We start from the raw sequence: 13538 nt of genomic DNA, 5'->3' as shown, positions 1-13538 counted from the left end.
TGGAGACTTTTGGAGACTCTGATGTGAAAGCACGTATCGTTCTTACTCTTCTCAACGAGCAGCGGGTGCTGCCGTGGGCCCCTCCCCCGTCCAAAAGCATTCACAGGTGGCCCGGTCAGAGCAGGAGATGACGTTCACCCCTCCGCGTCCAGACTGCAGATGAATCGCGCATGCACGAAGCCGCCCTGGTTTACAGTCAAGGCGGGATATAAATGTAAAATTTTCTTTGTCTAAAAATAAATCACTGCATTTATTGTGACTGTATTAAAAAAAAAAGAATCGACAGAAGAAAGTTCATTTGTAGTTCTAAACATATTAAGGGTGTTTTTACTCCCTTTTTGTCTCTCCCACAACATTATTCCTCTCTCCTACAGGTTCCATTACAATTACATGCACTTGGCCAATTATGCAAACTAGGTGATGCCGTCATTTAGCAACTTCTAGCGACGTTTAGGACAGCCAATAGCTACTTTCCTTACTGAGGAGTTGGCAACACTGTTGCAACGCTGCAGTTTTGGCCTAGTGGTTTGCGCGTCAGTCTCCAATACCGAGGATCTGGGTTCAATGTCCGACCAGGGGCCTATTCCAGGAAGCAGGTTTAAAAAACGTTGAACTTAAACCTGAACTCTGACTTGATCTATTCTTAGATGGGAAACTCAGAGTTTTCGGTTCCAGAAAAGCAGTTCTGAGTTAGTTAGATCAACTCTGATTATTTTTTTTAAAACGGAGTTACACATGTGACCTCCGATACTACCATGGCAACCGAGGCGAAAACAAGGTCCATCTACGTCACGCCGTTAGAGTTGGAGATACAATCGGATTCAGATTGTGCTTATGGAGACAATAAGATCATTCTGAGAAAGAGGAGCATCACAGCTGCAGCTGATGAGGAGACAGTTGGTGTTTGAGATAATTACTGCCCAAGTCGACATGTAAGACTTAATAAAATAATCAAATGATTTAAAAGGATCTGATATTTACTCCACAAATGTCGTGTCTAAGATGCTGGTATAATGGTTAATGACGTTGTCTCCTGCGCAGGAGGCCGTGGTTCTATTATTTTACTCACGTCTGAAAACGTGCAATTTATTTAATTATTTTTAATTTAGTTTCAATCCCATGGGCACAAAAATAACGTGGCTGCAGCTGAAAATAAATTTTAAGAATATAGTGAAGATAGGTAGGGCATATGGTTTTAATCAGATTCCACATGTTAAACAAAGAAAACCTCAGTGGCTACTTCAACTTGTTGTACAGAAAATTCTTTTCTGAAAAAAAAAGGGCAATGTGAATACTATGATATGGTCGGAGCATGTCCGTGATATTATAATGCTGGAAATAAGGTAGGAGAATATTGTTCAGATATGTGATAGATTGTGAGAGAAACGGTAAAGTTCTACTAAGTAGTTGTCAAGAAAACCTGATAGCGAGCAGGTTAGGTTCAGGATCTGTGTTTGGTTGTCCTGCCTCAGTCCTGGGTGCAAGATGGCCCCTCAGCAGAGGTAGAGGCAGAAGCAAGAAGCTCTGAAGGACAGCCTCCAGCAGCAGCCACCTTCTCCTCGGCTCGCAGACACAGCTCCTGCAGGAAGTTGGCCGTCTCCATCATCAAATCGCTTTCATCATCTAACAGGAAGCAGACATACACGGTAATTATTTCTGTCTAACATAAGAAATCCCACAAGTACAGTAACCTGACAAGCAGTAAAGGCAAACAGAGCATCATTACATTTTGCAACAATGACTCCAATGCCACGGGACTACGAGGAAACACATGTATGAATTTAAATTTGGATTGAATGAAAACCTGGATTTTTCCCCACCACACGCACTAGAGAGTAGAAAAGACCACGCGGAAGAAGAGGATGAGTATAATAGGAAGATAAACAAAAAAGCACTAAAAATTATACAAAAATTCTGAAGCTGGTACTATATAAGGCACCTATTGTTTCATTTTATATATAGAAATTTAGTAGGCAGACAGCAGACAGATGTGTTTATCGGGCCATATCTTGTCTCACTTACCCATTTTCCAAAATACATTGATATTAAAGACATTTGCTTATGTATAAGTGAATACAGTTATACATTAGAATATTTCCTTACTATATGTGTGCTGTTGTGCTCGGGGCCAAAGTAAGATCTACTGTAGGTAAATAATATCCAACATTTTGTGAGTGCTGGCAGTTGAGGCTTATGGCAGCTTAATAGGCCCATGTACTTATGTTCCAAGAGTGATAGGAGAAGATTGATAACCACTTTTATCTGTGCTCTGATCAAAAAACAGAGTTGGGGTAACACACAGTTTTCAGAGATAAACAATATGTCCCCAGACCAAACAACAGGACCCACAGGTACATACTGTACATCAATGTAGAACAGAAATAAAGATGCCCACCTTTTAATTCTTTCAACCTTGGAGTGTCCTTATCCAGACCAACACTCTGCTCTTGCAGAGATCTGCACATCTTTTTATGGGTGAACCAATGAAGCTTTTGGCAGGTCAAACTGCAATAAGTCACCTGGGAAAAAATGTAATCCAGTAGTAGTTCAATATGGAGGTTTTTGATGACATGATTTAATTGTATTAGAAGAGGGGGCTTAACAGACTTTGACTTACTGCTTTACAAAGGGAGCACCTCTTGTTTGCTCCCCTTTCCCCACATGTAGCACAATAGTCAGCATCAACAAATGCCATCTGACCTGTCAGGGCCTGGGTCAGCACTGAGAATGCTGTGGGGTCATTGCCCTGGAAACAAGGTACAAAGGTGCATTAAAGTTATATTAACAGCAGTGATTTAAAAGTAAATAATTGCTCTGTAACCACCACACTATTCTTACTCATTATTCCTTAAAATAATAGTTTATGTATTATGCTTAATTTCTCTGATAACTTCTTCACTTACAATCTCTACCGGTGTAATGCTCCTCACCAGCTGCTGAAGTAGTGTGGCCTCACAATAAGGAAATCTCCTGATGCAGTCCCGAATGAACTTCTCCTGGTACTGTGGGAAGCCATCACTATCTCTCCCCCTCAAAAGACTAGGACCCAGAACCATTGGGGCAGGACAAGGACAACAAAAAAAGCCAAAACATTTAGTGTTTAGAGTTCAATGTATATTTTCATCTTAGACTCTCCATGGGTTTTCTTGTAGCACAACCAAACAATATTTTTTTCCCTTCACATCAGAGGTTTCCACACAGCCCTTCTCTCACACAGTTTGGAAATTTGCAAAAATGCCAAGAAACATTTTCAATTGTAATTATGGGTAATTGATAAAAATAACACATAATACACACATAAAACACAATAAAGTTTGTAAAACATGAAGGGGTCTGTTTACTGTCTGACACCACTGTAAAGGAACAAGAAGAGGATCAAATGAGTCATTGTAATCTAAAGCCTCACCTCTTGACAAGTGCATCTAGTTTGTCATCCTGTTTCTGTAGAAATGCCAAGCATTTCTGAAACACACAGCTGATGTAGTGCATCTTCATGGCCAGGACCTCATTCATATCTTGCTGCTTCACACACTGCTCACACAGCAGGTCCATCACCTGGTAACACTTCTCCAGAGCTGCCACATCCACTAGCACAGGGTTCTCCTTCACCAGCATGACTATCTGACAGATTGGGTCAGAGAGACTAGAGATTAGACGAACCTTTGTGGGCAGGCAAAGCTGTTCTGAGGGCAGAAATAGCATCACAGACGGGTCGGAGAGAGTAATAATACTACTAATAATAATACATTTAATTTATAGAGCAGTTTTCATTGCTAAAAGCAATTTCAAAGTGCTACAGAGTAGAAACCAGATAAAAGAAGGTTTAAAAAGAAAAAACATCGGTGGAAGAAAAAGTACAAAAATTTAGGTGAATGCTTGTTTAAAAAGAAAGGTTTTCAGGCCCTTCTTAAAAGAGAGAGTGCTTTGTGGAGCCCTCAGGTGGTCTGGAAGGGACTTCCACAGGCGAGGAGCGGCTGAGCGGAAGGCTTGATCCCCAATGGTGCGCAGCCTGGTCTTGGAGGGGTGAAGAGTGAAGGTTTTGTTTCCGGAGCGGAGGTTGGGTGAGGAGTTTTGTGGTGAGACTAGATCTTTCAGGTAGGGAGGGGCATTGCCATGGATGCACTGATAGATGAGTAGGGAGATTTTGTAATCAATCCTGAAAGAGAGAGGAAGCCAGTGGGAGGAGTGAAGGACGGGTGTGATGTGGTCATATTTTCGTATCCTCATCAGGATCCTAGCGGCGCTGTTTTGGACGTATTGAAGCTTTTGAATGCTCTTGCCAGGAGTTCCGATGAGGAGCGCGTTGCAGTAGTCCAGCCTTGAGGAGACAAAGGCGTGGACAAGGTTTTTGGCATCTGACAGACAGAGTGTGGGACGGACTTTGGCAATGTTCCTGAGGTGATAGAAGGAGGTCTTGCACAGATGTTTAATGTGGGTGTCAAATGTAAGATAAGGGTCAAATCTCACACCCAGGTTGGTGACTGTTGATGACAGGGGTATATTTTGACCAGAGAAGGTGATTTGGGTTATGGGGGATGACTGGACCTGGTGTGTTGTGCCAACTAAAATAGCTTCTGTTTTGGAACTATTTAGCTGTAGGAAGTTTTCTTTCATCCACTCCTTTATCTCTGCAAGGCAGGAGCTCAGTGATAATGATGACCATGACAGTGAGGCTGCAGATGAGATAGGGTCGGTTTTTATGTGGAGAGTGTGTCATCAGCGTAGCATTGGAATGATACTCCATGCTGGCTGATGATGCGGCCAAGGGGAAGAGTGTCGAGGGTGAACAGAGTGGGGCCGAAAACCGACCCTTGGGGGACTCCACAAGTGACAGTGAGTGTTAGTGATTTTGCTCCTCCCAAGGAGATTTATTCTGTTCTTCCATACAGGTAGGACTGGAACCAGCTCAGGGCGGAGTCAGAGAGTCCAATGGTGTGTTGGAGGCGCTGAAGGAGGATGTTATGGTCAACCGTGTCGAAAGCCGCAGACAGATCCAGAAGGATGAGGAGCGATGGTGATCCAGCGTCAGCCGCCATCAGCAGGTCGTTTGTGACCCTGACAAGGGCTGTTTCGGTGCTGTGGGCGGAACGGAAGCCAGACTGGAACATCTCAAATAGGGCGTGAGAATTTAGGTGGTCCTGAAGATGTGCGGTGACTACTTTTTCCAGCACTTTGGAAAGAAATGGGATGTTGGAAATGGGCCTGTAGTTGGTGAGGATTTCTGGGTCTAGGGTGGGTTTTTTGAAGAGGGGTCTGATGACAGCAGTGTTGAGATCAGATGGAACATATCCAGCCTGGAGTGAGTGGTTGATGATTCGGGTGATTAGGGGACTTAGAGTGCAGACGTTGGATTTTACCAGGGCTGTAGGAAAAGGGTCCAGGGTACAGGTGGAGGGTTGTCCTCAATCTCTCGCTGAGAGATCATGGGGAAGCAGCAGAGAGGCTGAAAAATCTCAGGAAGTGGGTCAGCAGTAGGGACTGACAGAGCAGGGGAGCTGGAGAGAAGAGAGCGGATGGTGTCAACTTTTTTCCTGAAGAAGATGATAAGTTATTGCACTGCTCTTCTGTGGTATCGGTGTGAGAGATTTTGAGGCTTGAGGAGATGATTTATAGTAGAAAAAAGCTGCTTGGAGTTTCCAGGACATCACTATTTATGATGTTTGAGTAGAACTGTGACCATGCTTTTCTAAGTGACTTTGAGTAGGCCTTTTGGTGTTCTTCCTAGGCCAATCTGTGCACAGTGAGTCCGGTTTTTGCAACACGCCGCTCGAGTACACGCCCAGCTGCTTTCTTGTTCCGTAGATCTGAAGTGAACCAGGGGGCTGAGCGTGAGAAGGTGACTGTTTGTGTTTTAACAGGGGCGTGGAGGTCCAGGATACTGCTCAGGGTGTTGTTGTAAAAATCCACTGATTCATTTGCTGATGTGAATTTTGCAGAGGGTATCTGCTGGATGTCCAAAGTCATGTTGTCCAGGTTGATGTTGTTTAGGTTTCTGAAATTAATTTGGTGTTTTGGCTTGCTGTGGTTAGATAAGTTCAACTCCAATCAAATGGTTTTGTGATCCGACACTCCCAGATAGTACACCAGCAGATTTTTGATGGGGGCAGTGTCAGTAATGACCAAGTCGAGCGTGTGCCCTCTGTTGTGTGTGGGGACGTTGACATGCTGTTTGAGGTTGAGACAGTCCAATAATTGTAGGAGATCACCTGCAGGGTGACAGGAGGGGGTGTCAACGTGAATGTTCATATCTCCGAGTATGATAATATTTGACGATGTGGTACAGAGTGAGGTGAGAAGTTCACTTATCTCTAGGATGAATGCTGGGTTTGATCTGGGTGACCGGTAAATGAGAAGAATAGTCACTGGGGGAGGAAGGTTCCAACAACAACAGGTCGGATACAAAGATCCGTACAAATCCGTGCAAAAAACTCGAAAAAAAAGAAGCTACAAAGTAGATATCAGACAATATGAATAGTTGCAAAGTAGTTTTCTAGGGTGTAAAGAGAGGCACAAAAGAGAAATGAATTGGATTTCAGAGGGAAAAGTGGCAACAGTCAGTGCCAGCGTCCTCTCCCCTGCGGTCGTCATAACAACAAGTCATAAATAACAAGAGTAAGCATAGTATGGCTCATGACAGGATGTGGCAAAATTGGCTCAAGGGCTCATCTTGACAAATTCAACAAATTAGCCCTCCTTGTACGTTTTACGTAGATGTACAAAATTGGTAGATTTGTGAATCAGCCATTTTGGCATTATTTTTCTATTTTTCTCAATTTGTTTTGCCATTTATATGTGTTGAAGATTAACAATCTCGAGAACTAGTCAAATCAACTTTAAACAACATTGTGATGCTAAATTTCAAAATCTTTGGAGTTTTTATGGCTTAAATATACATTGTCCGATAATCCCCCAATTTACTAACGTTTGTGAAGAGTCCCCGCTTGAAGACACTAACATGGCAACATTCTGCCATATTCAGGCCCCACCTTTTTGTAAACCCATGCATATTCTTTTAGCATCACAATCTATATTCCAATATCATCATTTAATAGGCAGACTGACAGGAAATATACTGTATAATAGTTATTTCAACTTACCCCTCTCTTTCGCTCCAGAACAAACCTCAACATCCATAGTACTTAAGTATTTTCCCAGCACTCTCAGTTTTACACTGATACAGATTTACACTTGTGTTGTGGGAAGTACAAAAACCGTAAGGAGATGATAAAAATTTAATTGGAAATGTACTTCTGTAATCATGCCGGTGAACATGTGATTGAGTGAGCCTGTTTCAGGTTTTTAAAGGCCTCACCTTGACTGGGTTGAGGTTGGTGGTCATGATGATCTTGTGTAGGGGCCCTGCCAGACTTTGTGGCAGCTTGGGCTCCCTATCCAGCCCCTGTGGTCTGGTGTAGTACTCTAGCCTTGCCCGAGAGAAGAAGTTGTTGATCACTGTCACACAGTCATGCTGGCCTGGGAGGAGGATGTAGAGATAGGATGTGAGCACCTCGCCATCATTAGATAACAAGCTGTTCAGTCTTTGCCTGTCTCACCTACAAATGCTGCCATTTGAGCAGCAGTGCGACCCACAGAATTCATCAGGTCGGTCTCTGCTCCTGCATCCAGCATCATGGAGGTGATGTCTGTTTTCCCTGGAGGAGGTGGAATCAGCAGATCGACATTTAGCAAAATAACAATACTAATTGTGCTCAACAAAAATGAGGGGCATTTCAAGAGAACTTTGCACACACAGCTATACCTGAGAGGCCAGCAAACATGAGAGCAGTGTATCCATATTCGTGTTGGTTGCAGTTTACATCGGCCCCATGCTGCAGCAGCAAACGACACATATCGGCTTTGCCCTTATATGCTGCATGCATCAGTGGAGTCATGCCATACTTGAGAAACACAGGAGACATACAACATTACATTAGGAGTTATAAAGAAGTTAATCAAGTATTTACCTAGACAGGATTAAATATGCTTTGTTTGATCAATTGGAGTCAGGGCAACAACCTGAAAACAATACATCAACTTGTTACTGTTACCCTTTAAAGCTGCCATGGCTACCCCACTATTTGTTAGGAGACATGAACCTATTTATACATCCAGTAGCATTCATTTGGAGTGGTGAAAATCATCAGCTCTAGATGCTAAATGCTTCACTACGTTCACCAGCTGGTTTCTAACTGTCAGCATTGTTTGGAACTAAGCAGGGGCCTAGAAAATGGCTTTTACAGTTTTCTATCAAATTAAAATAGAGTTTGTAATAATTTATTGTGGGTGTGTAATTACTAACAACTCGTTTCAATCTACAGTCATTTGTTTCATTGCTAGTCAAAGTGAAGATTTACATTTTCCTAATGGAATGTATATTTATTTAATTCTCATTAGGACAAAGTACTTAGTTTCAAAAGCCAAAGCTCTCATAAAGCCCAATGACCTGTAAGAGTTATTAGGAAATTGCGACCTGTAATGAGCTAAAAACATGAAATTTATGAACAATCAGTGGAATTGACGTGCATGTACTTCACAAGAATGTAATAAAGGCAAAGAATGCAATTTAAAAATTGTTAAGAAAAAGAAAACATCGCTGCCACCAATTAAGAAATCTTAATCAAGGCCAGTACTTGGACTTAATTTATTTAAATATGGTGACTTTGGTTGTAATGGTTAATCCAACTATTAATCAGAATTCTAAATCAATAGTTAATACAAAAAATGAGACTGAATCAGAAAATTGGCTATAATTTCCCTTCCTTTGAAGGGTGGTGCCCCGAGGTAGCTTTAATATTAATAATTAAAGTTATTATTTAATTTCAATATTTTTATATCTAAATATAATACATTTTTGATAGCCATAAGTAATCAACTGTCAGCACAACACATACTTGAGATGTGATCACTCAGACACATTGGGGAGTGGTCTGGGACCATGAAGGTGACTGTGTGGGCAGTGATGCAAGGCTCTGTCACCACCTGATTGTGACAGACAGGCAGTCTGAAGGAGTCTGTGAGCTACATTTAGTGGCATGATGCTATTATCAAACACTGTCGAGGGCTGTGCCAGCCTCTTAAAAGTCATCTCCATATGTCTCCATCACAATTGATAACATATGTTACAGTGACATAACTGTTGCATTAAGGGTTGGGAAAGTGAGGTGGGCAGGGGGTAAAGTCATCTTCATTTATGTTATTTTGTAACACACAAAGTGGCACGTTTTGCAACATGAGACCCTTGGGATTTTGTGAAACACTAACTACCACAAACAAATTGCCACTGAGGTCAACTTTATCAGCAAATAAAAAAATTGAAGTTGGTGAAGACAGATGATGTCTTAAAAATTTTTAAGGGTCAGATTTCTCAACCATGGGTTATATTTACAGCATGGATTTGTTCATTATTTACATAAAGAATCTCATGAAGTAAGCCATATTAACATTTCCTATAAATATGAGAATTGGAGTTACTAATATTAATTTCATCCAATATACTGTACATTAGGTTTAAATTTAGTATATGAAATACATTAGTTAAGCCTGAAAGTTTATTCTTGACCTTGGAAAGAATAGTTTGTCAAAACAAATATATATTTGCTATACCTTTCATTGTCAAACATAAATGCATGTTCATAAGCAAATGTAGCTTCTGTTTGACTACCTCATCCAAACAGTTGACTCGTACTTCTTTGCTAGCAAGCAGCTGGGTGGCCTCCTGTACATCACCTGCAAACAAAGAGTTCCACTGTAAAAATGTAACTGAGACTGGTGAGATTTGCGCATCAAAGCAAGAAAAAGAAGCAACAATAACAGCAACTGATCGAAGTTGGTCAGAGTAGAATGTAAATTTAAAGAGATCCATAAAATGCATGGACCTAATGCTAGTTATAAGATTTTATTTTATAGGTCTGCAATTTCTGAATAATATCCTGAGTATATCCTACATATAGTAGTAAGTTCTCACATACAAGGAATTGTAAATAGAAATAGAAATGTCAATTAACTTAAATCAAATTAAATTGTAATGTCATCTGGTACTAAACATAGGGAATGAAGTTTTTCCATAAAAAGAAAGCTCAATTTAAATGCAAATAAACATTCATTTGTTAGTCTTTTATTTTTGGAAATTTACTCTTCATATATGATGTACATTGTGTGAAGCTGACCTGCTGTGCACTGACTGACTGAAGACAAGACTGAAAAAAATGCACTGCCGACAGTAATGATGTTTACATCATCAAAACTATATGATAAATACTGATTTGGATACACTGTGCTACGTAATGATCTGAAGTGCGTGCCTAAACTTTTCCATGGTACAGTACATGAAATAAATACTGTCTGTCATCACTCGACCCCCTTGCTCTACAGCAATCTCTCGTTTCGTATTTTATGTTTGTCGTCTTTGTTCTTAGCTGTGTTTCTGTTTCTATCTCTCTCACTGCTAATTGTTCCTGGAACAATGTTTGGGAGTAACTACAAAATAAACAAATTCCTTATTTGCACATATACTTAAAAAGTGATTCTGTTAAAAGGGTTTCGCAAATGTTTTTTTAAAGAATATGTTCATAATATGTTGAAAAGTAACAACTTTAAGGAAAACAAAGGAATACACCTTAATAAACAGTGTAGACTACTCACCAGCAGCGATAACTTGCAGGATCTTCCTCTCAGATGCTGACAGATCTCCTTTCTGAGGTGCAGCCATCCTCTCTGATCAGCTCTGCTGTGTCTGATCTAACCGTGCCTCTTTGGATCTGTTCTGTTTAGATGTAACCTTCGGTCTACAGCTGGGTCTCAAATGTTACAGATACAACCCACACAATTCAGAGTTGTGCCATTCTTGGAACATACCATTATACCAAACCAGAGGGTGACGCCTGTTGTGTATGTAGTAAAAATGGCAAAAAGAATAATAGTAATTATTCTGAATTTGTACGGTGGCCCAGAGGGTAAAAACATTTGACATGAACATGTCAGAAAACACCCAAAGACCCAATATTTCTCCAAACACAACAATTCAAATGAAAATTAACATGAAAATGCATGTGAAGTGAAAAACGAATATTCGCGTGTTCTCTTTCAGATATGGACGTCAGTTACTTTGGGAGAATCTCAACTTAAATTGGCTTTTCGCAACATCGTCTCACGAGAATATTTTGCTCTTGTTCAAATATTTCAACTCGAGTGAGTGAACCAAGTGAGGTGAATTATGCGAATTTTGCTTCACCTTTGCATTTAACAGTGACTTTAGTAAGTTAAAGTTTATGTAAGTTAAATTCAAGTTTTTTAAGGTGATAAATAATTGGCATTTTGGATGTGTTTCTATGCATGGTGACTGTTATGAAACAGTTGCAGAACCTCGTATTTTCATGGAATACATTCAATTTGAAAAATGAATAAAGATGATTTTGAAAATATATTTATTTATTTAAATGATAATTCAATTCAATTCAATTCAATTTTATTTGTATAGCGCCATATCACAACATACATTGTCTCAAGGCACTTTACATAGTGAGGTCAATATTACAATATTACAGGGAAAACCCAACAAATCCCCCAATGAGCAAAGCACTTGGCGACGGTGGAGAGAAAAAACTCCCTTTTAACAGGAAGAAATCTCTGACAGAACCAGACTCAGTTGTGGGCGGTCATCTGTCTCGAGCGGTTGGGGTGAGGAGAGAGAGGAGGAAGAGAGGAGAGGTGGGCAGAAAGAGGGTGGGAGGCGAGACAGTAGGAGAGAAGAGAGAGAGAGGACAGTTGTACAACCGCCGCTGTAATCTCTACCAGACTGATACTTATAATTAAAAAATACAATTATGTTGTTGTTATTATTAGTGATGATATTAATATTAATATTAATAATAGCAATAATGAATGTCATTGGACATTTAGCACAGGCCTACTGTAAGGTGTATAGCTGTATAGCTTGGGACAACAACAAATTGATTTTAAATGATCAATGCTCGTTTTAGCGTTGGTTCTGAGAGCTGATCTAAGCAAAGTAGAGTGAGCTTTTGTGATGGGTTATTCTTTTAAACCATTAAATTGTTGACAGTTCAGTCATCAATGCCAAAGAATGACACACTGCTTGCATCACATAAACTAACACACATAAACTATTAATAGATCAATGTAGAGGAGTTGCTCACCCACAGGGATGTATTATAGAACTGGATACCGGACCGCCGCCATTCAGTTCTACAGGAGTTGCTCACCCAGCGCATACCCCCCCCAAAAAATTCCTGGCTTCCGCGTAACTTCCAGGGTATGGGGTCCATAGATTTTGCGCTGTAAAGTTACTCCCATCATGCCTCTGGGCAAATCATGTTCTGGATCTTGCTCAACCAGATCAATGGGGGGAAAGCAGTCTAAATACAAATTAAGCGATACTATTGGTTCTGAGGCTAATGTGTTGGACATAGTATCTGTGCTATTTGTGGGATGATTTTTTTCTCTGATGGTAATAATGTTATTAGTGAAGAAGCTCATGAAATCAATACTACTAACAGTTGGAGGAATAGACTGTTCAGTATAGCTTCTACTCTCTGTCATCCTGGCTACAGTGCTGAAGAGGAACCTGGGTTTGTTTTTGAGTGAGTTTTGAGTGAAGAATATTATGTGGTTGTGGCATTTCAAAGGATTTCTTTAATGTAATTAGGCAATTTTTCCAATCTACTTTGGTTGAATGCCACTGTGCCATGGAGCTATCCTCCTCTGTTTGAATATCTTCTTTTTCAGAGGGGCGAATTTCAAAGGGTCTTTTAAATTCTGTATCTGCCAGACACTTGCTGTAAGATAACTTTTTTTCCGAGTTAAGTGGTTTATAATTGAGAATCCAAATGTAACTTAAAAAAGATTTGAAATTTGTGTCACAGTTCTACTTTGTTTAAACAGGTACATGTTACTTGTGCTTGTATTAAAGGAATCAAACAATGTCATAGAAATAGAAAAAGAAAGTGTAAAATATTAACATAGATGAGAGAGACTAGGAAGAGCTTTATATAGATTGAAAGGGAGGAGCTAAGCGATGAAGGTTGTCTTCAAGACACCAGTGTTGTTGATTAATCAAAAATAAAGTGATTGTGAGTGTGACGCGAGACAGGAGAAAACACGTGGTCGGGTCTACCGATTCTGACTCTTTCTGGTTGATTTTCAGAGTAAGTGTCAGGTCTTCTCTGTAGCCAATGAGCAGGCCGGATGTCCTGGCGCCCTTCCTATGCTGAACAGGCATTAAGTTAAAATAGGTGACCACACTAACATCGCAATTCAACGTAATTTTGTCTTCAAAATAAAAGCATGATGTTTTAGTCATCTGAATTCACCAAACCCTAAAAAACAAAAAGACATTAATAAATATTTACATTAGTTAAACTGAGGATTTTCATTTAGATAAACATCACCATATAAATCACCATATTGTCACCTCAGACATGGCAATGGCCCAGATTCCTGAATTGTACTTATATTTAACAGGTATTGAGGGGTATAATATTACTTTCAGAATGCGGAAAATGTTGACTAAATAATGAAAT

The 13538-nt window shown here is 40.2% G+C and overlaps 1 protein-coding gene across 2 annotated transcripts; it reads right to left on the bottom strand.

The window, feature by feature from the left end:
* Positions 1 to 1168: 1168 nt before the first annotated feature.
* On the bottom strand, positions 1169 to 10802 carry LOC118311361 (ankyrin repeat and MYND domain-containing protein 2-like). Of its 2 annotated transcripts, none has more exons than XM_035635169.2 (10): positions 10642 to 10802; positions 9662 to 9726; positions 7760 to 7898; positions 7554 to 7652; positions 7313 to 7473; positions 3407 to 3621; positions 2904 to 3039; positions 2618 to 2746; positions 2396 to 2519; positions 1169 to 1623 (listed from the first exon to the last, which is right to left on the bottom strand). In XM_035635169.2, the coding sequence occupies exons 1-10, from the start codon at positions 10706 to 10708 to the stop codon at positions 1469 to 1471; spliced, it is 1290 nt and encodes a 429-aa protein (XP_035491062.2). In that variant the 5' UTR covers positions 10709 to 10802; the 3' UTR covers positions 1169 to 1468. The 2 variants fall into 2 exon arrangements, with proteins under 2 accessions (XP_035491062.2, XP_047188113.1); XM_047332157.1 differs by having other exon boundaries at positions 2931 to 3039.
* Positions 10803 to 13538: the final 2736 nt, after the last annotated feature.

The sequence above is a fragment of the Scophthalmus maximus genome, chromosome 5, assembly GCF_022379125.1.
Source record: "Scophthalmus maximus strain ysfricsl-2021 chromosome 5, ASM2237912v1, whole genome shotgun sequence".
Classification (NCBI taxonomy): Eukaryota; Metazoa; Chordata; class Actinopteri; order Pleuronectiformes; family Scophthalmidae; genus Scophthalmus; species Scophthalmus maximus.
Note: the sequence above shows the minus strand (reverse complement) of the source record. Positions and strands in the feature narration are given on the sequence as shown.

Excerpts from the sequence above, each read along its gene's own strand:
- LOC118311361 (XM_035635169.2), bottom strand. The coding sequence starts at position 10,708 with ATGGCTGCACCTCAGAAAGGAGATCTGTCAGCATCTGAGAGGAAGATC. Across the intron at positions 3,622-7,312 it reads CCAACCTCAACCCAGTCAAG|ATAGTCATGCTGGTGAAGGA; the intron begins GTGAGGCCTTTA and ends CCAATCTGTCAG. Across the intron at positions 2,520-2,617 it reads GGTGCTCCCTTTGTAAAGCA|GTGACTTATTGCAGTTTGAC; the intron begins GTAAGTCAAAGT and ends ATTTTTTCCCAG.